Source organism: Chelmon rostratus, chromosome 13 (assembly GCF_017976325.1).
Source record: "Chelmon rostratus isolate fCheRos1 chromosome 13, fCheRos1.pri, whole genome shotgun sequence".
Classification (NCBI taxonomy): Eukaryota; Metazoa; Chordata; class Actinopteri; order Chaetodontiformes; family Chaetodontidae; genus Chelmon; species Chelmon rostratus.
Genome location: NC_055670.1, coordinates 15,950,606 through 15,977,633, shown reverse-complemented (window position 1 = coordinate 15,977,633; position 27,028 = coordinate 15,950,606). Strand labels below are relative to the sequence as shown.

The following is a 27,028-nucleotide window of genomic DNA, read 5'->3' as shown; positions in this document are numbered from 1 at the left end:
AGATGCTTCATGTCAGCAGTGGATCACACGACTGATGTTATCTGACCTTCAAATAAAATGCACACCTGAAAAATTCAGCAAACTGTTACTGTGTCGGCGTTACCCCGGAGCTTCCTAATCAGGGCTTCCCAATCAGTGCTAATTGTCTCTCTCTAATTATCTTTTTCTTTCCATAATTCATGTCCAGGAAATTGGCCTATTAAGGTTTAAATGGAAGATTTGCCCTAAAATAGACTTGACACAGAGTGTGTTATTTTTTACGATATCGTACAGAGCAGCTGGGGAGTCTGTCGTGAAGCTGAGCAGCAGGAAGACAGACCGTGGTGAGAAAAGTCGCGTAAATTCACTAAAGCGCTGAGTGTGAGCTGCTATGCTGGGATAATAAGAACACATTTTCTGATAAAAGGCTTTCATTCAGAATAAGACAGCGGGTTGCAATTCTGCACGTCAACAGAGTTGCTAATTCATCAAGTGTCACCTGATCTCATCAGTTCACAACTTGATCCTTGTCTGCGTTTGTGGATTTTGACGTTGCTGTGCAAAACCACTGGAATCATATCATTCAAATTCGACCGGGGCTGGATTTCCCCTTTGTGCTCATGGTCACAGTTATAACAAGAAGAACTCAAATCTGAACAGTGGCAGAGGAGTTAAACCACACATAAGTCACCTTTACAGACATGCTTTTAAGCTTTTTTCAGTTTCGTGACCGTGCATGTTTTTCACAAGATTGAAGCGGCATATTTTTTTTTCTCACAATAAAATATTTTAATCGCGCGTAAGATGCAGTTTGCATGTCTTGAAGAAAAGTATATAACAATGTATCCTGTTTCGAAATTCACAAAACAACCAAGGCAGTAAAATCATTTCTTTAATAGAGAGAAACCCATGCCTTAAAAATATACATTGTATTCTTCACAGCAGTGTGTCTTCATGTAATGTCACTGATGTCAAAAACAGGGCTGAGCAATACTCCAACTTCCTTTACCACATTCAGTGTTGGACTGATTGAAGTCATGAGAAATTACCAAGAAATTCAATAACTGCGCATCTTTTTTTTTTTTTTTTTTGATAAATAAATCACATATTTTAGGACATAAAAATACACAACCTATGCAAATACCTGAGAGCCCTCACATCAGAAAGTTGTTATCAATGTCAGAGATGATCGGCCAGCACACAAATCTGAATAATTTCAATATTCAGTGCCAAAATATACACCTTTCATATATTATTCCTTAAAAAATACAATTCACCTGAACCCAGTCTTTTACATTTTTGTAAACATTTTTAAAATTAAAAAAAAAACCACACACGCAAAAGTTCACAAAACTAGTTGCATTAACATTTCAGCAGAAAAATAGACATTTAGCACACGCGTTTTCAAAATTTACAAAAACATCCCCGCAATCTGAAACAATAGCAATGATTTAGATTTTCAAGTAAACTCCTCACTCACAGGGAGGGCTGACAGAAGACCTTTTTTTTCTCACCTTTTTTTGTTCATATGGCTGTTTCATTGAAATAATTTGTGTACAAGTAAGGCTGTCCTTATTACATTAATATGAGAACAAGAGAAAAAAAAAAAACATGTCTGTGCCCTAAAATCTGACCAAATGCAACCTGGAGAACAAACGAAAACTGAGAAAATAACATTTAATTTTAATATCTTGTCATATTTTATGCCCTGTTTATGCTTTATTTAGTTGCGGTCTGTCTATTTGCATTCCTTCAGAAGGGGATTAAAGAAGAACAATGAGAGTAGCTTTAACTAACATTTGGTCATGGGATCATTAAAAGGATATGTTGTTTTAGGAGGACCCCTGTCTCAATCGATAAGGCTTCAGATAATGAATATATACAGGAATGATATAATAGAGGAATGTATCGAGTCAATATCACAGCTGCGAGGTGTAAACAATTTCCAGTGCCAATACTTTACACACAGTAAGTTTTTATGCTGGCTGGGCACCAGTTGCGCATAAGAGAAGCAACATGTAAACAGAGAAAAAGCTGCCTTTTGGTAACAAGTAGACACTGAACACAGAGGAGAAAATCACTGAGTTTAACTGTAGAGAAAAATCAACTGTTTAGGATGTTGACCAGTGCGAAGCTAGTAATGCCAAACTTCTTGTAAGTACTATTACAATAAAAAAAACTTCATCAGACAGCTTCGCAACACCTACATGGAGTCTCTCCTATGTTGTCCTTTCAGAGAAAAGGCTAATCGATTGTTTTTCACTCTACCTACACTTCAATATAACAACTAGGTGGGAAAAAACAACAACAACAACAAGGCTGCCTGGTGTCAGGGCATGGACATAAAGTGCATGGCCGACCGTACAAAGCACAGTCTTATCTGAGTCCTTTCACATGGAGAGAGCTGCAGCTGGCCTTAAAATCTGTCATCCTACAACATACTGCAGATGATGGACTAGAGATCTGGACTTTCCATTTTAACTTTGCATACATGAGCTTTTCACGTTAGAGCAGGTTTACAGAGGTGACTTGGAATGCTACATTTTCAGAGTAGTACCATGCGGCAACCACACTCCTCTTCCTCACTCTTCCTCTTGTTCAAGCTGTCTCGTTCTCCACCACCTCTGTGCAAGGTCATCCATGAATGTGGTGGCATTATGGGAATGCAAAGAGTGACATTCAGACAGAGAGGAAGCGTGAAGGACATTATTAGTGTGTGTGTGCTTGAGATGATGTTGGTGAGTGTTGGTGAATACTACAGTAGGAGAAACAAAAACATGGCAAATGCCCATCGCACACATCAAGAATCCCCTCTATTCCCATAATGCAGTAAACTGAAGGCATTCAGCTGTGTTTAATGCAAAGGTACTCAACATTTTAAGATCCCCAGATGATTTTGTGCAGAGTTTGTAATGTTTTTGTGTATTTTTCGTGACATTCAAATAAGATGGCATTGAAACCACACGTATGTAGCTGGAAAACAGGATCAATAATGCAGACCCCAGCTGACCCCGTACCAAAAGCACTGAAGAGAAACGCACAACACGTATACTAAACACACTCACACAAGCACACGCAGTCATCCAGCCTTAATAGCTAAGTGGATTAGATCAAAAAGATGGGCCTAAAGCATGAAGTGAGGTACATCAGAGAAGAGCGACCCATGCCGAATCCTAAGCCTCCTTTACCCCTTCGGTATCCATTGCAATTAGGCATCGTTACTCCTGCCGGGAGGTTGAGCGACTTCTAGATTTTTAACTCATCAAAACAAAAACAGATCTGCATTTTTTAGGAATCTGTGCCCTCAAAGCCACCAGGATCTAACAATTCTTTATAAGACCGGGGAAAGACACAAATGGCCAGTTATTTGTGTGGAGGATGCGTTAGCTGTGCTGCTCAGAAAAGAAAAAGTCGATGAAAAAGATGGCCATGAACTGAACTTTTTAAGGTCACAGGGCTGACAAAACCATCAGGCTACCCTTTCTGTACTTGTTTTTCCTTTCACTGTGGATTCTCTTGATGATCAATAGTTCTAACTTGTCAGTCAAGCTGAATAGAGGCTGATTACTACGGAGAGAAGCATGTTCCAATACAAGTGAGATAGAAATAAAGAGATTTATAAATGAGAATTTTAACTGTATATTATTTTCATTTTATTTTTATATATTAATGGCTCCAAACATAAATTAAAACCTAAGAACAATAGGACTAAGAACATCTGTATTGGAGATGTTCTTGTGGAAATAAAGGTTTTTTTCATTTAAGTACAAATTGTAAAATCTGCATGTGGATTTGATTACATTTGTGGCGGAAGACTCACAAAATTTCCATGAGAAGACATATTTTTCTAAGTGTTCTACAATCTGGTGTATGAGTCAGTGCCTTTTTCAAAGAATAAAGTAATGTCGAATGGGTATCATCTTTCAGACTGTCTGAGCTGAGTTGTATGGACCTGTTTTAAAATGAGAAAATCTGCACGCCAGCAACAGGAAGCTAGTGGTGTTCTTCTTCTGTGCAGGTAGTGACACTCGAGTGCTTCACCCGCCACTGATGACATAAAAAAATGTGGGTGGTCTAAGTAAAAACTAAGTTATTTAGCTTGCTAGCTAGCACTGCTAGTTTCGTCTGCTAACATACTGCACTGTGGCAGTGAAAAAACAGCTCTATTATACACCCTAATATCAGCCCACTTTTATGAGTGAAGGCTATCACACCGGCTGAATCCCACAACGTGGTTGTTAGGAAGTAGCTTTCCGCTATCACCCATCTATGTGGCCTTTTTAGACAGTTAGCATTAGCTTTAGCATCATCCTTGCAAATGAGGTATTAATATAGGCAAGAATCATTTTGAATGCAATGTGTAGCCTAGTCTATATGTAACGTCTTTTTGCTAGTATGTGTTTGTGGAAGGGATAATGCATTTGTGATTACCATCATTTATACAAATTGGGATATACCTCCGTACATCTAGTTTTTATTTGTGTTTACCGACATTCATCTGCCATTTCAAGTTGCACTCAACTTATATTTAAGGGACAACGGGAATAAAAGTCTCAAAACATGCATTTGTTGTTGTTAACATTGGTGGGGGTCAATGGTAAAGTCTGGTGTAATTTCAAATGGTTTATTTTTAAATGCATGGTATTGAGCTATGTTTGCTAATTGATTAAAAATGACGCTGTTATGCACGGCAATACCAAAGCAGGTCAAAATACTGAAGGTGATGGCATGGCTGTTCAAATGTCTATAGCTACAGAGACCTTGCAGACAACCACACCACTGGAAATCAAGCTCAAATGGACACCAGCATGAGGATTATCAGCCACAGCAATGTCATAAAGAAGAAAGAGGAAAACTGCAAGGATCCAGTATGTCTATTTAAGAATTCATGACTGATAGTATTTCTTTAGTTGAGTTAAGACTACCTGAAGCCTTTACTACTGTCATCAGCTGTAACTGTGACATTCTGTCTGGTGGAGCTGAAACTTTTTTTTCCCCCATCTGGTTCACTTAGTTCGCAAGGCAAGAACATGTTCTCATATTTCAATATATCATTTCTGTAAAATAATAGAAAAAAGGAGCACAGGACAAGCACAAAAGGAGACATTTCCAAATAAAACTGAAACGAAAAACTAGTCAAAGTCGTCTGACAGCTGCTCTGTTATACAATTCAACATTTTGAGAGAGAGAGAGAGAAAAAAAAAAACTTACCTTCCTTCCTCTACATTAATCTTAATTTAATATGTAGAAAAATGTGTCTTTGGCCCGTACCTTCATATGATTGTTCAACTGTTCAGATTCACAATAAGTAGCTTAAAAAGAAGTCTATGCTATGATTGTGCTACACTTGTCTACAGTGCCATTCAACTGCGCAGTCTCAGAGGTCTGGGGATAAGGACGGATATCAGGCTATTGCTCCTTTCCCTTCATTCCTGCCCATCCTCTTAATGGAAGGTGTGTTCACCGCGGACTATGTGAGAGGAGAACTCGTAGCGGTCTTTGCTGCGGTGACCACAAATGTTGCACTCCAGTGGATCTCTGTATCCGTGGCAACCCATGTGGATGGTGTACATGACATGGTCCAGGAAGAGCACCCGACAGTGCTCGCACTGGAAGGCCCGCAGCTCCTGGCCCTCTCGTCCGAACACCTGCACCCCTCCCTGGCTCGCGGGCCTCTCCATGGCCACTCGCATTATCCCTGTCCCCATTCCTGCCCCGCTTCTGGGCGACGCTTCTGTCACCCGCTCACCTGAATAGATCACCGCTGGACTACCCCGGGACCTGAGGCCGGAAGGGGGGTTGCTGCCGTGGTTGCCCTGCCTCTCTTGAGGGCTGCTGCGAGCCGAGTCAGCAGAGTCGAGTCCACTGTTGTTGGGAGATTCCTCTTGCCCTTTTTGGGGCGGCTTGACCTGCCGGTTTGAGGCAGCGGGGCCGTTTGTGGAGGGGTGACTGGGGAAGTCATGGGGCTGAGGTGGCAGGGTGTCACAGTTTCTTAGACGCTCTGTTCGTTGGGCCAGTGGCAGGACATGGTGGAAGAGGGGGTTGACCATGGGCACCACCTCCGCCATGGAGAGAGGGGGACCTGGATGGTGGAGCATGGGCCGAAGGGTCTCTGATCCAAGGTATGTGATGGCATTATTGATGGCCTGGTCCATCATGTGGGCTGGCAACAGTTCTGCCTGCTTCTCATACTTAAGGCCCATCTCATAGCCTACTTCAGGGTAGCTGTAGCGTAACATCTTTTCACCTGCATGACACAGAGCAACACTATGACTTAGTGGAATTAAATGACTTAACAAGATGGCAATCCAATTTCAAAATGTCAGGCAACAAAAAAAAAAAAGAGACGAAAGAGCTGAAGAGCTGAAGTGGAGGGCGACACTCTTGCTTTGAGCTCCAAACAAAAGAGAGAAACAATACGCACAAATGCGAGCATAGTCTGATTTCACAAAATTTCCTTTCTCGCCAGAGAACCTTATATCTTGCGGATATTTCAGGGCTTGTTTTTCATATTTTGTTCTTGATGTTCTGTGTGTACGAGTCTAATGGGGTGGAAAGCCCCATCCATCTACTAGTGCACTGTTTAACCCCTCTCGAACAGGGATGCGGTGAGCTGTTTTCTCTCGATAAGAGCAATGGCAAAGTTACAGGTGTACCTAACCACAGAGTGAAAAACATTTCCTTGCCTCTCAGTCAACCGCTTGCTCTTGCTTTCTCAATCTCTTTTTCTAATACTGTGGCAAATAAAACCATATTCAGAAAAAAAAATCTGTGCTCCTAAGTAGGACACGGCTAATTTGTGATATTTTATCATATTGCATGATGCAATGTTGAAAAGGAAGGGAAAAACGCAAAGTAGGAAAGGGCAGAAACCAAGAACTGGGTTAGTTAACAACATACTTCCATTCTATCAGTGTGAAAGTGATACAGCAGCAAGGTGTATGACATGATGACAGTTTTACTAATGCATTCTGAGACTCTGCAAAGCAACAGTTAAGTCCAAATGACTGTCTGCTTGGATTTAGGCTTGGAAGCAATACATTTCATCCACTGAAATTGAAGAGTTTGACTCAAATTGAGGTAAAAAAAACAGTCACCACAATATGATTTGCATGGAAGTCTGTGAGTGCAGAACACAACAGAATGATTTTTAACCACCACTTCGACTTCAGACTTCAGAAAGCAAATGGAGGAGTTGAAATGAAATGATACCGCACATGACACTGTTCCTTATGGACACTGACTAAAGTAGAGAAAGCTGTCATCTGCCTGGCTACGCTTGAAATACCCACCCACAAATTTCTGGGGCGTGGTGCTCTTCCTCTTGCCCACGTTGTTGTGCAGCCTTTCAATAACGGGCGGTCGATCAAACGCGGCCATGGTGTTGGCCTCCGCCATGGTCCTCGGCTCTGCGGGAACCTCACCTTGAAAGTTTGAGGAGGGGGTTAGAAAGGGCAAGACTGCATTTGGGTGCTGAATGGAGGGACTCCTAAGTGCTGAAATGGAAACTTAACAGATCACTTTTCTTGGGATGTGAAAATGAAATCAGAATTTTGGTTTTAGGGCCATTTATTTTGATCATGGCCTGAAATTTAGTCATAACTTCAGATTAGCCATGCCCCATAAACCTCACTCTTCCCATAAGAATGCTGCTTGTCTTACAGAATGAATGAATTGCTGAACTATTTCAGCAGTTAAGTGGTTATATGAACAAAAGCTATCACAAAAGTTAAACAGATATATATATAAAAAAAACAAAGAAATACACTGAAATAAATACACTATTTATTGAGTCATATAAGCCTAAAATAAATTTCATTCCTTCTATACTGGAGTATTAATGCTAGTACTGTATCCAATTAATTATAGGTCCAAGTAGACATCACAGTGTACATGCTAATACTGCTTTCCTCCTGTGAGATCCAACTTTTCTACTGAATTTCATTGCACTGTGATTAGGACGCCTTCATTTTCCTGGTTTCAGTTTGAGTAAAACTATTTACCTGTGTAAGGACCAGTGTTGGTGGTCGGATCCAAGCCGATGCCCTGCAGGTAACTGTGGCAGCGCTCTTTATGTTCCTCTAGAGAAGTGCGCTGTTTGTAGCTCCGGCCACAGTAGTTGCACTTGTGTGGTTTGCCAACTAGAAGCGGAGACATTCGAGGGAGAGAATATTAATTTCATTCACTCCTGTACTGAGAGAGAGAGAGAGAGTGGGCAGTGCCCAATGAGAGAACACAACCCGCTGCAGCGTTCGGGTGGTGCGTAGTAGTCACTACTGTGAACAGTCAGTAGTACAAACAAACCAGCCTCTGAGATCATGGATATTCCACTACTTGTGTGAGGATTCCACACAACTGTTGCCAGACAAGCTGTGGGCGACACAGATAGTTGCACCATGAAGTCTGCATTTCAAAACACTTTGGTGTCTGAAGCGCACAGCGAACTCCCACTGCTGTGGCACGCTGAGTGAATAGCGGAGTTGATCACGCAGGAAACTAGCTCCAATGTTAAACTGCTATGGAGGTGGAGTGTGATTCATTGTGCCGTTTCTGGTTCATTCAATTCCTTCCTACCAAGACGAGTGGAAAGATGAAGACACGTCCTTTACATCTATCTCGGTCAAGCCCGTCTTTCCTTCCATCCATCCGACATCCAAGTGTGACTAATGAAAGACATTACAATACTGAACTACAGGACAGCCCACAGTAAATATAGGCCAGTAGCTGTTGAGGTTACTGGTGTCACCGTGTTTGTACAATGGAACTACATGAGCTGTTTCCATATTGAGGCCAAAGTTGAGTAAAAAAATGTGTAAAGATGCAATTGCAACAGCCAGCATTAAAGTGAAAATCCTACGCAGGCAGACACTGCTGAGGGAACAGGTCCGTGTCCTGTGAGTATTCTCAGAACTAATGAAATGACTCATAAAGGGACTCAGTGAGTGAACTGGAGGCCACACAAGCACGCCGATGTGACCCAGACAGCATCATTAGCGACGCAATGTAGTAAGACGTTCACTGGCGTAACGGCGACAGCGATTACTAGAAGAAGATGCGCGGCTGATCCTGCGCTCTTGTCACTGTGAGAACAGAGAAACCAAACACGTTTCAGTCTGAGGCCTGGAGGTTGTAACGCACACACACACACACACACACACACACACACACACTTAGAGGTAGGTGATAGTTCACACGTGAACAGAAGTGCTCTTTCTCCCACAGAAGGGGATGTTCAGTTTCTTCTTTTATTTTTAAAGGACTTAATATGTCGTATAAGAAGACGAGTTACTCAGAACTGGATAATTCTTTATCTGGAAATGTTACATTTCTCTTCCCTGGATGACTTCTGTGATTTGTGTGAGTGAAATAAAACCCACTTGCTGAAGAATGACTTGACCAATCTTGCATCAGCAGGCACCTTTTTCAGTGAATCATGTGGAATGATTTTCTGTCGTATCTGTCATTCAGTACTATTGTGGTCTATGAATGACACTGTATTGGCAGAACTCGAAACTAGGGTTAATTATCACCACTTTTCTGAGTACGATCAGATCTAAAAGGTGGATGCTAATAACAAAAGGTTTCAGTATTATTGGGTCGTGAAAGAGTGTAACTTCGAAATGAAGCGTCATCATGGAAATCGTCCTCTTCGCTGCTTTCCAGCCGTGAAAGTAAAACAGCGGAGTAGGCAGCGTTCGATCAAACGTCGCTCCCTCGTTCTTAGCGGCTCACACACTCTCTCACGCACGCACGCAACACAGGCTTTCTTACTTTCTCAGATATCCACCCACACACAACCTTGTGCAGATGTTGGATGGGCCTGAAGAATCCACCTTTCAGCTGCTATTCTTACTCATGTAAATGATCCACACTGTGCACTCGGACTCACTTGGCTGATTGCATTTGGCTAATAAACGGGAACTTGCTCAAATTTAAATCCTGCGACTTAAAAAATGTGAAAACCTTTGCCTCTCAAGCATTACCTGTCCTTGCATTATCCTTCCACCAATCAGCCGGCTAATTGCGACATTTTACCCGACGTTAGGGACAGCAGCCATTCGACACACTTTTGTTCTACCACCCTTTACTGTTTCTCACTCCACTTTTCCTCGCCTGACCTCTCTTTCAATGCAGCATTTCCCTCTTTTGGTGACACCTGTTCTTCCAGGCAGGGCACCGGGCCAGAGCTGCCAGGTCTGCAGCAACCGAGGAGGGGTCTCTGCATTTAAAAAACGCCACGACAGCACAACTTGGCAACATCAAATTCCTCACATTCCCCACTGAATGACCAGAGGAAGGCAGGTGTAACTTATTAATCATGGTTTTACAGGGGGAGAAGGGGTTGGGGGATGTGCCACACGACTTCGGCTGACAATAAAGGAAGTGAAAGCAGGAAAATGATCATGGTGGTGGAGGGCAGATGTGGAGAGGCAGATAAGAAAGTAAGAAATGCATAAAAGAGGCATCTGAGTAACAACAGACGTGCAAACAAAATGCACTCAAACACATGGACGCACAGCCAGAAGCACATGTTACCTCTATCTGAAAAGAGCAGAGTGTATGAGTAACCCCTGTGGGGGTATGACAGGCAGTATTGACAGCGCTGTCTGACCTTGGTTTCAAAGGAGCAAAAGAGGGGCGAGATCCTCTGTGATAGGAAAGTGGGTTACAGTTGAGACGCAGCCAGCACTCCCCATGTGTTTCTCAACAGACAGATAGTTTCCTCCTTAGCGAGTCAAGCAAGTAAGGAACAGCACGTCCTTGGTACCTAACCACAAAGCACTCACAGCGCTGTCTATAACAGTCGCATAAAAAAAAAAAAAAAAACACACACCACCATGCCTATCCAACAACAATACAAGACAGAGTCACCGACTGGCAAGTATGGCTACTGTGACCATGACCATTAGTCACACAAAGCTACAGAGGAAGAAATATCTAAGGAGAACACCTAAGAGGTACTTACAAAGCCTGTAGATAGACAAAATGGAAAAATACAATGTTTTTTCAAAGACCTTACATTGAACTAGACCGGGGCCTCTTAAATTCTTCTTGATACATGTCTACACAGATGTGGTTTGGCCTTTGGGAGGTACATTTTAGTCTCGAGATCACTGATTTCCAAGGACAAAAATATTTTTCAAGGCTCCTGCATTATGTCAGGGGCAGACTGGGGTGATAATGTGCACACACATAGCAGTGAGACAGAGTGTAAACATGTAACACAAGTATAATATTAGTAATATATATATATATATATATATATATATATATATATATATATATATATATATATATATTCATGACATTCAGTTCATGTTGAGACAGACCCGTGCTAAAATATCTCTAATGCTTTTTATGTGAGGGTTGATTTCTTTTTTCTTCAGATCTGTGAAGCACCTCTGATGAAAGAAATGAAGTCTCTTCTGGGTAACAGAGGTGGATGAGTAAAAAGGGAAGACAAGAGGGTGAGGAGGAGTCTTACCAGCATGAGTGCGCAAATGACCGGTGAGGGCATCGCGCCGCCGGCAGGCGTAGTTGCAGAAGGGGCATTTGAAGGGTTTCTCGCCTGTGTGCAGCTTAATGTGTCGCAGCAGGTTTCCCTTCTGGGTGAACGAGACGCCGCACTGGTTGCACTGGAACGGCCTGTCACCTGATAGACGCAGGCACAGGAAGTCAATACCACACTCATTTTTAGAAAGCATGAAGAACTCTGCAGACATTTTTTTTTGGGGTGTTTAACTGAACTTATTTACCTTTTCTGTTTCATAACTGAAAGCTGACTTTGTCTCCCCGGGTGCAGGAGCCACTAAGCACTGACAGCTGGTTTATAGTGTACAAACTGACTCACATCTATCAAATTGTCCTAACATGGCATATGACTCCTTGAACTACTTCTGTGAATACTAATAGAAATCAAGAAACAAAACAAAAGCTCAACTCACTCTGTATTTACAGCAATGAACCATTTTCTCTATTGAAAACAGTTTGGAAATACAACCCTGATTCAAAAAAAGTTAAAAACACTGTGTAAAATGTAATTAAAAACTGAATTTTCAAATCTTTTTTGACTTATATTCAATTGAATTTTAGTACAAGATCAAGATATTTAATGTTTAAAATGCTAAACTAAAAAACTACACTCATTCTGAATTTGATGCCTGCACATGTTCCAGAAACATTGGGACAGGGACATGGTTACTATGTGTTAAATCACCTTTTCTTTTAACAACACTCAGCATTTGGGAACTGAGGACACTAATTGTTCAGGTTTTAAAGGGTTATTCTTTCACATTCTTGCTTGGTCTGGACTGCAGGCAGGCCAGTCTGGTACCTGCACTCTTTTACACACACATGAGGGTCGTCCCTGAAAAAGACGTTGTCTGGATGGCAGCATATGCTGCTCCGAAACCTGTCTGTACCTTTCAGCATTAATGGCGCCTTCCCAGATGTGCAAGTTATCCATGCCCTGGGCACAAACACACCCCCATACCATCACAGATGCTGACTTTTGAACTTTATGCTCGTAACAATCTGGATGTTTTTTCCCCTCTTTAGCCCTGAGGACACACTGTTCATGATTTCCAAAAACAGTCTGAAATGTGGACTCTGCTTTGTGTCAGTTCATCTCAGATTAGTTCAGGGCAGAGAAGTCGGTGGTGTTTCTTAATGTTGTTGATATGTGGCTTTCACTTTGCATGGTAGAGTCTTAACTTGCATTTGTAGATGCAGCAACAAACTGTGTTTACCGACAGTGTCTTTCCAAAGCGTCCCTGAGCCTATGCAGTCAAATTGATTTTTAACGCAGCGCTGCCTGCAGTCAAAGGTCACAGGTATTCAGTGTTAGTTTTTGGCCTATACTGAGATTTCTCTGGATTCTCTGAATCTTTTTAATGATATTATGGACAGTAATGAACCTCGCTCCATCCTCGCTTGTGAGCCTTTCCAGGATGCTCCTTTCATACCCAATCATGATGCTATCACCTGTTACCAATCAACCTTTTTACCTGTGGAATGATCCAAAAAGCTGGTTTTGGAGCGTTCCACATCTTTCCCAGTCTTTTGTTGCTCCTGAAAACGTGTTGCTGGCATCAAATTCAAAATGAATGTATGTTAACAAAAAACGCTAAAGTTCAACAGTTTGAACAGTGAATCTTGTCTTTGCACTTGTCAAGTTATCACGTTCTGTTTTCTTTACGTTTTACTTTTTTGGAATCAGGGTTGTAGAGATAAATTTGTGTCAGCTCAGGTACAGTCACTGTGTATGGCAGCATTCAGAACTGAATTGGACTAAAGGAAACCAAAGTGACCGGCCCTGTGTTGAACTAAAATTAAAAAAAAAAAAAAAAAAAACTAATTTCACCTCAGTTGGACTGTTTTAAATTACATTAAAGCGATATCACTCTAACTAAATTGAATCTCTGAACTGAAATAAAGAACTGATTGAACTTGCATCTTCTCCCCATGTTTGCATTAGTTGTAATTAAGAACTAAATATATACAATTTTCACTTGCACAGTATCTGTGCTGCATTTATTTGTGTGTATCTTTCACAGTAAATACAATATTTTCCAGAGTAATGAAGGGAAATGCGTGTGTGTGTTCCTCTCTTGCATTGAGTGAATGGTGGACTTAATATAATGATGCCGTTCAGGACTCCTCTAATTTTACAGCGACTCACAAATACTGTCTTCTGTACTAATGGAAAATCTTTTGATCTGCTGCCTGTTGGAAAAGAGAAATATGATCCTAATGCTGCGACAACCACAGCAGTCATGGCGTCAGTTGGAACAGGTTGTGGGGGATTCCAAGGATATTTTTTTCCCTGATAATAATTCCAGGTCTAAGCTATTGTCTTTCAACAAAACGCACACAAAAAAACAGAGAGCACTCCACACCCACTGCTGAGGAAAACAAATCATTTCTGACTCACTCTAAAGAATGGGAAATGTACACACTGCCCTGATTTCAATCATTAGAAAAAGAAAAAGCCTGTGTGGACTGTTAATGTGCAAAGATGTTCATGAAAGAAATGTGACAATTAAACTGAACAGCTTCTGCAAACCATTACATGTTTTTAATGGCATATGGAAATATACTCATTGGTACCGTGTGGTTGTCGATTTCCTGCATCAGCTGTCACATTCGGCCCTGATAATTCATCCTGCACATTGTTCGGGCTGCCAGTCATGGATTCCTCCACTGCTACTTCTTCCTCCCCTGTTTGGCCTATTTCTTCAAGTGCCGGGCTTCTGTTGTCAGCCTCCTCCGCTGTTTCTTCCTCTTGCTTAATTGCCAGTTCTGTAAAACAAAAACAACATCAATCCCGAGATGCACATCTTTACAGTGTCACATTCAGACAATGCCGGTTTTATGGGAGCACCCTAAACATACTTGTGCCATAAAAAACACTCTCTGTTGAAACTATGTGCTCTAGGGTGGCCCTGGGATGCATGGCTGGATCAAGATTGAAGATTATTACACAAAAATGTGCGGCAAGGCTTGAGATGAACGGTGACGGTTTCAGGATGGATTGGCTCGAGGCATACTGGGTTGATCTGCAATGGACGTGGGTTGAATTAAGAGAGATAGACGCTGGAAATGATATGTCATTAAATGGGCACGTGGACTGACGACTAACAAGGGAGGGAGAGAGAGAAAGAGAAACAGGCTGGTCTGGTTCCTGGCTGTCCCTGGGGAGAAAGGGAGTGCCAGAGGCCCTGTTGCTTAAACCTGACAAGCAATGGGAGATTGGCTGGAAGACAAGGGCAAAAGATTGTATAATTGTGTGTGTGCAGGGGTGTGGGTCTGTGTGGGCAGCTGTGGCGGGAAACTATTCACCACCTGCAGTCTCTAGTTATCAGTCACCAGCAATTAGTAATACACAAAATAATGATCCAGATGGATAGTAACACACATGTGCAACAGACACACGTACGCCTAGTTTCATTCACCTGACGTCCCGGTAATCACCTGGATTGTACGAACTGTATAGAGTTCAGCCCAACTGAACTAAATCCCCCAGCCTGTTAGGCGACAAAGCCGAAACACTGCTGGGTTTCATGTGATTGTTTCATACTGTGCTCAACACACGAGATGACAGTTTAGGATGGATGAGAAAATGCTTGAGCACGACTTGCATCTTTTTTTTCTAACACACGACTCTGATAGTGCCACAAAGCAGCTGAATTCTGTCTCCTGTGGGAGAGGAAGAATTGTCTTGGAATCTGCCCCGTTCTCTTCTATCAAACACATATGCTAATTTTGAGCTAATGCTAATTTCCCATTTTACCAAAGGCATGCAGTGACCAGGCAGAATGCGGTGTGTCACATTTACAGCTTCTTGCGCTTTGCTTGTTCACTCTCTGTCATACACAACAATATCAGAACCATTTGCATGCTTCACGCAGGGATTACGCTGCTTTTGTTGTTTGATTTATGCTTTTTTTTTATACAGCCCTCTGAAACAAACTAGAGATCCTCAGCTACATAATAAAACTTGACTTGATCCACCTGTAGCAGACTTGACTTTGTTACCACTACAGCGGTGACAAACATTTTCCATACTAGGTGACGAGCATGCCAATGGGAGCGTCTTCCACTAAAAAGCTTCCATTGTTCTTGTTAAAGGTTTAAAATGGATACGGGGGCTTTACTGGACACTATCCGAACAAAACTTACTCATCCTGATGATCCTGTTCTGGGATTTACTGGGGCAGTAGTCACAGTGTGAGCATATGTGGTTGTTTTACTAAAGCCTCCCATCTGACTGCATCCATCAGCTGTCCCCTCGGGCTTTGGAGCTGCATCTACTTTACTCTCAGAGCCGGGTAAAATACATTCAGAAATGCAGGCAACATTTATACCACAAATTAAATCTCTACTGAGCAACTGCATTCTTTAAACTGATACTGTATGTTTCCAATGCCACGCTTTGTACAGACGAAACTGCCAATACAGACGCTACGATCGAGTCTTGACTTCAACAGCTGTATCCTGGCAACACGGAGCAGACCTGAATGTCCTTGCTATTCAGCTCCTTGCATCTTTACATCTGTCTCTCCAGTGTGGCAGAGTGGAATGCACAAAGTGGTCCAATGAGGATACGCTTTTGATACACGGCTGCAATGACAAAAGCAGCGGTGATAATCATCGAGATGCAGTTTTCGGTATATCTCCAGTCTGCGATTTGTCCGAGTTTCCCTCAATCCATAGAAAATCAGGCAGAAAGTTTGCAACAGATTAGAGGTTTACTGAAAGCAACTCATCATTATGAAGACGTTCTGTCACTCTTACTACCCAAACTGTCACCTTGCCCAAAGGGTGTAATTCTACTCTCCTTTTATTACCAGACAGAGCGCACGAAACCAAGACAACAGCGTACAGTCTGAGCTCAAGATTGCAAGCTGAAGTGTTCGGCTGCAATTTGACAACGCTTCGTGCTTATTTTCAACACATGATGTGATGCAGCCCTTTCTTTTGTAACAAAACCTCGAATAGCAAATCATGTTAGGCAACTTCCAGAGTGACAGAAGTTCTTATCGGTGAAGAGTATCTCCCTGTGAAAGCCATCGCCCAGCCCGCCTCCCTGTATCTCTAAACTTGTGGGAAACAAGCTTCCGTTTTTTTTTCTTAACTTAGCTGCCTCGTCTCACGTAGTTTCCTCTTTTCTTACTTTGCTGCTTCACAGTGACATCGCCTAAGCTAATCTGAGGCGTCAGGTCAATAGGCTGAAAGGCACCAAGCAACACTTCTGGGTAAATGCCAAGTGCGATATGGAACAAGCTGCAATATGGTATTTCTTCCTTTTTCTTTTTGGCAGATTCTTCACTTTATTCCAAGTTTGTATTTAATTTCAGTGTTTATGCAGTGAAAGTGCTTCACAGTGCTTTGCAGATCGCCTCTCAGTCCCTCACTCACAAACATACTGATCTGCTCACATTTGCCATGTTAACTTGCTGGTGCAACAAACCTTCCAGCAGTTCAGGGGAAATACTGCAATCCTTATTTCCCTGGAAGGCTTTTATTGTGAACTCACTGGGTTTCATTAAGACAAAGCATAATAACAATGATGATCAGAATGAACGGATCTGGCGAGTTAGAACAGTATATTTGTTTAAAGGAGAAACTGTGTCCGGTGTGCTGTAGCTGCTCTTGGCAGACTGTAGAATTGTGTATGTCTTGATTGAGCACTCACCGGTGGGGGAATTAGGACCCTGAGGAACCATCTGTCCATTAGGCGTTGACATATCCGCCAACATTCTCGAGTTCTCCTCACCGGGAGAGCATTGGCCGTTACCTGGGAGACAAACAGAAACATGGCGATCTTTATTGTGCTGTACAATACAGTAGATGTACAGCAAATACAATAAGGGGCTGTTATGTGAAAAATGTCCAGTTTTGGGCTTTTTTTTTACATTATATAGAAGCAGGTGAGAGAAAAAGGAAACATGGTCAAGAAAGAAATAAAGGTTTCTGAAAAAATCTTTTGGACTTTAATGTTTTAGAGGATGAGATATTTCAGCTCTATTCAACAACAAACAGCATCCTTGTGTAAGATCTTTGTCAGCTTAAAAATGATCACTGAATGGTCACTATAGAGGTCACAGAATGCAGACGGCAACTAACTCAACTGGCTTTATGCACCTATGGGATCCGAATGTCCAGCAAATGCGGCTCAGATTGCATCCTCTCAGCTGTCTGTACAGAAACCAGGCTATGGATAGCCCTGTGTCCACTCAGAGGGAGAGCAAACCAATCCCTTATCCCCTTACACCCCAGCCCCGTCAGGGTCACCAGAACAATGCGGTGGCAACAGGCGAACACCCCTGCTGACCCAGGTGTCAGATCCCTTAGGAACCACAGGGAGCCGTCATTCACCACCAGCACAGCTAAAGGCTTTCCTCAAGCATACTGACAACTGATAACCACGACAAAACTGGAAAGCATCCATTATAATGAGACCAGACTGCCTCGTGCTTTTAAAACTGATGTAACGAAAACTGCAGCAGCGCAAGTTTCAGTTAAAATCAAAGGAACGCGCTACGTGCTACATCTGAAACCGCCGCACGGAAGGCCTTGTTACAATTTGTCGGCGCTGAATGTGTCTGCAGTGATCCCTCATACATGAAAAAGAAATCTGTGTCAGATCTCCTCTTGCTGTGACAGCTCCTCTTAGTTTGACAACCTCTTCCGTGGTATTGTTCCATTGTGGCGGCGGCCCCACTGACTGGGGCATACTGGGAGACGTTGTCCATGACACAATCCCTGGGCCCGGGCTCAGGTTGCACAGGTTGGGGTTGGAGGAAATCTCAGGTGACCGGCGCTGGCTATCCCTTGGCGATGCTGTCCTGGAGACAGGAGTGGCCCAGATTTGTCATGAAGGATTTTCCATTACTGTAGCAGACGCTGACAGCTGCCTAGCAGCACCATGGCTGGGTCGTCTCAAGCATAAACTAATAGTTTGGGCTTGTCTGGGTTCTAATGTTGATATAGAAACCCTCAATTGAAGATGTTAGAGCTATTGTTAAAAAGAAGCTGATTTATGAATAATGCTGTCACTGTGTTTTTTCAATCAAATAAGAATTACGTCAAATACGGGCTTTTGTCATCAAAGGCACATTTCCTTGTCTTCGGGCAAGGAAGAAGTCAAACCTCTATCATGTCTGTCTGTTGCTTATGATGGTCAAATACAATCGCAAGAACGGATGCATTTCCGCACACACCTGTTGAAACGGGGACCTCAAATTTTAACCGTTTAAAAAAAAAAAAAAAGCTGCTGCGTTATTAACTTGAACAAACCACACACATGAGCCCAGATTGAATTGAAGGTGTCGCGTTGGCGCCTCGCGTTTGCTGAGTCAATCCTGTATGAACAGTAAGATCAGGATCATAAACAGTCGACTTGCCAGGGGAAAGGTATTTTGAGTAATACGCCAAATTGGGATAATTTAATGTGCTGACAAATGGAAAGGAACAAATGTGTATGTATGAAACTGGTAGGTGTAGTAAACGCTGACTTCATCACTGACGCCAAACGCATGCAGGGCTTCTGAAATACAGTCATCCTCGCAGGAATCCAACAAGGGTCAATGCCATTTCTGGCCTTACAACTTATTCACAAGAGAGCGCGAGCGGTTTTAAACGGTGTCGAGGTCCAGGAGTTATCTGCGATAACAATAAATCCTAAATTAAACCAAGGTCGAGCTCCATCTGCCTGCTCGTGAGGACAGAAATGAATAAGAGGCACAAAATGGCTGCATCTTGAAAGGCAGCACCTACGTCTCGCTGTGTGAGGAACTGAATAAGATTCTTTTCCGGAGTGACGGGGCCCTCCTTTCTGGCTTGCTGGATGCACACTGTATGGGAGCTGGTTTTTCCTGTCAAACCCTGAACCTTCCTTGAGACGCAGACTCATATCACAGTGACACACACACACACACACACCACTGACCCAGCGAACAATTACTAAAAGACAAATGAGAGCATTCAAAAACTACTTGTACGAGTACTAGTCACACATGTAATTTGTGAATAAATGACTGCAGCTACATGTTTACACTTGATTGCAGAAGTGTTACAGAAGCACCTGCTGTGAGCTACAAAGCCATCGAGTGCACTGTTCCACTTGTGGTAATCTGCATTGGTGCATGTGGGGGTGACCCAGAGAAACCCGGTACAGTCCACCTCCGCACATAACTAATAATTAATAACATGAGGAAATGGAATTTCTTAAATGAGCCAGCTTAGAGAGGGAGTATTGTAAACGAGGCAATTTAAAGGCATAGTTTTGCTGTTTTTAAAATGACACAGTGTCTCCCCTTAGATTATTGCTCAGGACCTCGAGTTGCATGACAGCTCATGCGGCTCATTATTTTTAATTTGCCTCTCCTTTTCTGTCAGTTACCCCTGGCTTTGTACATAATGCGGGAGATGTTTGCACCTGCTCGTGCCATTTATTCCCATTTAACTACAGCAAGAAACTAGACATCAAACTAACCCGGCGTGCCTCTCACGAAAACCATCCGGCTGCATCGGGCAACTGGCGGACATGTAATTAGCTGCTAGCGAGGTGGCGGCAGAGCACGAGTGACCGACAACCGGGGGAGCCGGAATATCCCAGTTGACCTTTCAAGCGCGTCAAATATTGGTCATCAGCTCCAAAGCTCCGAAATGGAGACCTCCAGGATTCAAGAGTGCAAAGTCTGCTTTGTTACGTGAGTCTGTGAAACTAGCATTAGCTTAAAGAACTAAAATACAGCTGACAAAAGTTTTATTTGAGGGTTGTCAAGCAGATAATGAGCTAGCTTATACTGAATGTCATGACAGTTGTTTTTCAGAATGATTGTATAATGTGATAAATGATGTTATAGCATGCAAAACCAAACTTAACTACTGCCTTCTAATAAATTAGATTTTAAAATGTGAGAACCCCAGGAGGACCGACCACATGAGGCCACTATGTACAGTGTGTAATTACTGTTGGAGCTTCAGCAGTCACATTAAAGCCATTTACAAGCCGGAAAACTGCACAACTTCATCTTTCGTTTGTCGTTGGTGGAAAGCGAAATGTGAAATACCTAATTTCTCCAAGTGGGAAATGACACAAGAAAGAGCACAAGTGTACGCGAGTTGCTATTATGATCTATGAGCGATGAGCACATGAGAAAGGTGCGACAGAGGATAGAGGTGCACGAGAGAGGCGGGGATCATTTCTGCATAGAGACCGATCGCATGTGTGATAAATTATGATGGTGCATGTGATAAAGAGAAGCAGTGCGCCACGCGTGAAAAAGAATGACAATGAGAGAGGTCGGCTTCGACAGTGACGGCGAATGTGGTTAAGAATAATAGTGCGAGAAGAGTGTATATATAAAAAGGAAGGTTGGTTGATTAAACAGGAAGGAAACTGCAATTCTTGATTCCTTATTATTCAACAGCCTCTTTTTAAACAAAGCTCGTACCTGCTCAATGGCACGGCTATCCTTGGACCTGCACGAGCATTCAAATCCAGCCACGGTGCCTTTACAGACGCCACGTTTTGCTAGTGCAAGCAAGGTTGCTCTGGTTTTCAGACATTTTACCTTCCCTTCTTCTTCATGTGCATGCTCTGTGCAAAGCTGTAAGCCCATCAACAACTGCAGCTACAAATATTGTCAATCACAGTACAGTTACATATGTCAGGCTGTACGTCTGTTCACTAGTCTGAGTCACAGATACTATTATTTCATATATATGTGTATGTGGATTTGAACAATACACATAATTATTCTATTCTCTATATACATATAAAGTCAGTTTATTACTACTTGCTTATGATTTAACATTATTAGTATTATTTATGGATGATTAAACTGGAAGCAGACAACTTTTCAAACCCCCCTAGATTTTCAAGTGGTATTACTGTCGCAAAGACATCCAGATCACTTTCTGTTTCCTTCAGAGCCGAACAACTACCAAAAAACACTATGCATCTCTTTCCAAATTTCCGTATAGACACGATCAAGCCACTTCGGAAATAACAGAGAAGAAAGAAGCATGTTCACTGACGAGGTAATGTACTAATTCTATATGGAGCAACAACATAGTATCATACATATACATAATTACACAGTATAACAGGTAACCATTGCAGGGGTCGGCGTGGGGGTCGAAATGGGAGTAGAAGAAAACATTAGGAGTTTGTTCATTTAATCTATAACGGAGACAGAGACATAACAGAAACATTAAAGAAGATAGAAAAGGTGCCGGTCAGACTGGACTGCTAGTCAGCCTTCATTTTCCCACGATATCATACCCAGTGGTAGAAAAAATAGCATGGTGAGAGAAACCCCAATGGTGTCATTATTGTTTAGCTATCATACTGTGCAATCAGCATCTACTTCATAATGACGCATTCGAGTACAAAAAAAAAATTAGTAATAGTAATAAAAAACGATCTTCACCAAGATAAAAATCCATCACTTGTATGAACAGACGTAAGCTTCTGTCACAGAGCTGTGACTTGGCAGGTGAATGATATCATGAGTTGTATTGAACTGAAATGACATTTGGTTTTGCCGGTCATCAGTTTTCTGCTACTTCACGTCAAGCCTGTTGAACTCAGACGCGTATTTGCCTCAATTTGTGCCTCCGAGGGGGAATTTGACCGCCTCTGCTCACGTCTTTGCTCCGATGCCACCTCTAAAATCTCCTTCATGTTCAGTTTGAACAAACTTTCAGTACAATGTGAGTATCAGAGGTCGATATTGTAGGACATAGAGTGTATTTGTGTGTTTTATGACGGTAAGTAGAAGAATATGTCTGCATATTAGAAGGGATGGTAGAATTTACTGGCGGTGTCGGTATATGCTACATTATGATGATGACTGTGGCAACAGGGACGATATTTGACCTAAATTTTCTCTCACCGTTAGCAGTGCCTTGACAATGTATTGAGCATATAGTAAAATACATGGGAGTGGTGAGGATGCAAACTTCTGCATCCCACAATGATGTGTGTTTTCCGCAGATTCATGCAAATGGAACAGACGACTATTTGTTCCAGAGTTATCATTTCAGAAGCGACCCACAGACGGACAAGGAGAGGAAGAGCCTCCATTTCTTCTTCCGCCGCCACCCATACCCCGCCTGCCAAGTGTTCCTATAAGCACGAACCCCCAATGGAGGCCTAAAATCCCCACTGCTGTCATGAGCAACATGTCACCTGTTTTCAGAACTGCATATCAAAGCAAAACACAAGGCGGGCAGGGAAGATATTCTACAGACCTGCCCAAAGGAAACCAGCAAAGGGCAATGGAGCACCACATATTTCTGATGCATTCAACAGGATGTTGCTAATGCTTCGTTCTCTTTACCTTTAAGGGGGTGAACAGGAAAAAGGCTGCACTAGGGGAAAATCCCTTGAAATGTTTATAGTTCTGTGATAGCAAAAATGTTGTTTTTTTTGTATCAGCATTGTAATAAAAAGTTGGAAGAGACAAAGTCAAAATAAGTTAATAGTGCAGAAGTCCCGATAAAGACACACAGACGAATCATCGTCACCGTTATCACCATCACTGGTACAACTAAACAGACAGACACTCCAATATACTGCACAAACTGTGTCCCTGGGTGCAAAGTGAGGGTCGCTGAGTGTCATTGTGCACTGAATATAGCATGCAAGCGATATGAGGACTTACTAGCACAGTAGCCATCAGGAGCCTCCATTTCAAGTGCTGCAGGGAGTGCTGCAGGGAATAAAAAGTAATATTACTGCGATTACTGGAACACAAAGTCTTTTTTAAAGCTGTGCAGCCTGAGCTCTGTGCCACAATACACAGCGTGCAACAATGATGTGCACCTCTAGAATGAACCTTGATCAGTATTCATAAAAACACCATGGACCTGTAAACTATCAACTTGTTGAAAATCATATAAAGCCCCAAATTTAAGGCTGTTAAGCTCCCTTGACTGCATGGCTTCCAGTTACAAAAGAGGCTCTGCTCTGTGCAGCTCTCTTATCGGAGAAGTAGTCACGTATATTTAGCAAGCTACCCTACGAGCTATTTTAAATATATGAAAGCCTTGTTTTAGTTTCGTGTTCTCTAAAAAACATTCTGGTTTAAACAGAAGTTCAATTATAGCTGGTTTGGTCTCAAGTTTCTGCATTTTTACTCCCATTAATGTGCAACATCATCATCATCATCACTGAATTCTGGTTGCAGTTTAACTTTTTGTACAAAACTGGCATTACACTCACCAACCAATGGACACAATAAATAACAGTAGCTCAGAATATGCAGAGATACACTTTAAGTCACCTCGGTTTGAAACTGCTTATGTGCTCTAAACTTTTAAGGGTACGCTGATAACACATGGTGTCTACAGGCGTCTTTGGGGAAGTCGTCAAGTTCCTTGTAAGATGATTCTAATTATTATGAATTGCAAACTGAAGCTTGGGTCCATCCTTATCCCTTGACCCGTTGTTATCGCTGTGTTGAAGATTTGTTAAAGTCAACACGTACAAAGTAAGTGTGTTGTGATATTGTAGCTTTGGAGAGCATGGAATCAGAGCTAACTGCATCATATTTACTTAAATACTGTGTCAGATCACAAAGAAATTTTAATTATGCCACAGCACAACTGCTGGCTTCCTCGAAGAACACAAGGCTTAACACTTCCATTAACAGAAGTGCCACTGCAGAAACTTTCCTCTTAATCGTGTATCAGACTCAAGAATGCCCACATCATGAGTGTCTTCGCTTTGAGCTCTTTTCCAATGGCAGTTTACTCTATAGCAAAGATGATGGTAACCTGAACCAAAGCCAGCTGCAACTGTCTTAATGGTGGCTTCTTAATCTAGCCTCCCTCTGTAGCTACATGCAGGTAACTTTGGCCACTTTCCAGCCACAGAAAATATGAGAGCCTCTTCTTTTAGCTTCTGGCAGCTCAAATTAAAAGTGAAACGTGAAAGCAAGACAAGAAAGTAATAGGCTAAATAGATATAAAAAAGGTGGATTCATACCTTCAAGCGTCTCCCCTGTGCAAAATTAGTTGGTAATTTCAGTCAAGGACGGAGGGAGGGGGTGGTAAGTTGTCTCCACCTCCCTTTACAGAAACAATAAAAAAAAAACAACTCAAAATTAGGCCTGCCTATTTGTTCCAGGGTAATGTATGAAAGGAAAAAAACTTTTTTTTCAGCATGTTGCAGCAACAGTCCAGCGAGAGGGCGATGGGGGGGGCGTCTGAAAACCAGTCTGAGCGAGCTGAGGAAAAGTTTAGGAGCGCATCTGCGGGGTCCCACAGGCGACTGCCGCTGCGTCAAAGCGTCTTCTGCGCGCGTCCCGTCCGCTTTCCCCGACACCGTCCCGCCGAGCCCCGCACGCACGCACCGGACTCACACTTGCGACATTTCAGCAGAAGTCACGCAGATATGATCTGAGCCGTGCACCGCGCGCTCCTACCGAGAGAGAGAGAGAGAAAGCGAGAGAGAGAGGGGGGGACTCAACAAGTTGGTGAAGGAAAGAAAGAGAGGGATGGATCAAACTGGATCCACCGGTTCCTAAGGAATTAGCCATAGCGGCAGGGAGCACCCAAGCTATTTTCAGCGAGCGAGAGACTGGAAACCCGTGTGCGGGCAATGCTGAAAACCCGCTGTGGAGAAGGCTGAGCCTCGCGCCTTTTCACCGCTGCTGCGGAGAATGGGACTGTGATGTGATGTAGAGGCGGATTAAAGTGCTGCAAGGCCACCCTCCCTCCAAAACACAGTACAACCAACAAAATAATAAAAACATATGATTTAAATTATTACCCCCCCACACTCTCTCTCAATTTAAAGGCCACTTTTGACACTACTTCCTAGTATGTCTCCAACGTGACTTCAGGTAGCCGAATTACAAATTGACGCAAGCAGCAGAAAAAGGTGGGAAAAGTCTATTTCGCAGACGCACAGACGGGTTAGGCGGCGCGGACAGGGCGCGTTTACCCGACACGCAACAGCGCATCTCTGGAAATAACCATCGGCTGCAAAGACCGTGGAGCACAGTTTTTGCTGTTGTTGTGGCAACGCGCCGTGTTTTCTCGTGTTAAGTGATTTTTTTTTTTTTTTTTTTTTTTTTTTTTTTTGCTGGCCGCGTTCGCCGCCGTGGCTCGGAGCTGACTGACAGCTGCGATTCAACAGGTTATCCGATCACCTGCAGTCTACAGCAGAGCCCGTCTGGCTTTCCACTCATCAGACAGACGCCGCTTGTCTGCCTTTGCCGCAGACATGCGCCTCCAGCAGCTCTGAAGCGCCTGCAGCCTGCCGACAGTCGAGCAACACTGAGCGGCTCGATGGAAGCGGCGACGGAATGATTAGTTAACACAGGAAACCCGATGCATGCACCCAATGTCTCTCTCGCTGCCCTGTTTCGTTTACCTTAAACACGGAGGAGTTTATGTAATCCCCTCAACTTGCACAGTACTGTTCCCGGCTGAGTGTCTCGGCTTGGCAAAGGCTTCATTCTAGCCCGACGTGCGCCACGCAGCGCGGACTGAGCGCCAGTTTGGTTCCGCAGCAGCAGCAGCAAAAGCAACAGTTGTTAAATCCACCGCTGACTTCGTCCTCCATCTCCTCCTCCAGAGCAGAGCAGAGCAGCAGACAACGCGCCCGAGTTGCTATTCTGGGAAGTTGGTCTGCCACAGAGAAGCCGATCGCAGAGCGCGGACCCGGTCTGCCTCTCTGCTCGACGATCGATTAGGTTACAAGGGGGCCTCTTATTATCCCGAGGCTGCAGCAGGTTACATCCCTGTGGGGACACAAGCTTGACTGTCACGCGCTGCAGGTGTTTCTGTAGGGATTACAGTGTACTCAAGGACACACTGAGTGAAGAGAGCTTTTTTTTTTTTTTAACTTATTCTGCAGCTATTTATAATATACAAATATAGTGCAGTAATTTGTAAAATTTGTGACAAAAACACATTTTGAATTAATTGATTATTAATGATCATAGCATTGTCTTGTCAAGGATGCAGACTGTTTTGTGAGAGGACCCCGACCGATACTGCATACCTGAGGACGATATCAATATTTGAGATAATATTTATGATAACAAACTTTAACATGAATGCATGACAAAGTTTTTTTTTTTCCAATTCACGAGTTATGATCAATATATGTGCTGTGCAGCACAGTGAAAAATAAACTTGTCAGACGTCCCTAGTGGACAATCTGTGTAATAGCACCACTTAAAAAAATAAAAATAAAAAATACATATTTGGCATTTCCTTCTTCTTATTTCTCAGCTAGCATACACATACACTGATCTATCTGTGAGTATAGATGCTCTGAGTATAGATGAGGACAATAATGATGATGATGATGCTCATCAGCAGTAGTGTGGTGTGTAATATAGCAGAAGAAGTTTTAGTCGTGATTCCAGTGGTCAAAATGCAAGGCCTAACTGTAATATTAGCAGAAGGCTAACAGCAGCACACTATAAAAGTCACTTTGATGTTGTTTTTTCTAGCGCACCTTATTTCTGAGGCAGGTTTCACACTTAAAACACTGTGATTCAACGGGACTTGAAAA

The 27,028-nt window shown here is 42.7% G+C and overlaps 1 protein-coding gene across 2 annotated transcripts; it reads right to left on the bottom strand.

Annotated features, from left to right (window-relative positions):
• Nucleotides 1-858: 858 nt before the first annotated feature.
• ikzf2 (IKAROS family zinc finger 2) lies at nucleotides 859-26,253 on the bottom strand. Of its 2 annotated transcripts, none has more exons than XM_041950275.1 (9): nucleotides 25,653-26,253; nucleotides 24,485-24,567; nucleotides 23,160-23,207; nucleotides 17,177-17,278; nucleotides 14,089-14,280; nucleotides 11,465-11,632; nucleotides 7,983-8,120; nucleotides 7,272-7,403; nucleotides 859-6,226 (listed from the first exon to the last, which is right to left on the bottom strand). In XM_041950275.1, the coding sequence occupies exons 3-9, from the start codon at nucleotides 23,185-23,187 to the stop codon at nucleotides 5,424-5,426; spliced, it is 1,563 nt and encodes a 520-aa protein (XP_041806209.1). In that variant the 5' UTR covers nucleotides 23,188-23,207; nucleotides 24,485-24,567; nucleotides 25,653-26,253; the 3' UTR covers nucleotides 859-5,423. The 2 variants fall into 2 exon arrangements, with proteins under 2 accessions (XP_041806209.1, XP_041806208.1); XM_041950274.1 differs by having other exon boundaries at nucleotides 25,877-26,253.
• Between the last annotated feature and the right edge of the window lie 775 nt (nucleotides 26,254-27,028).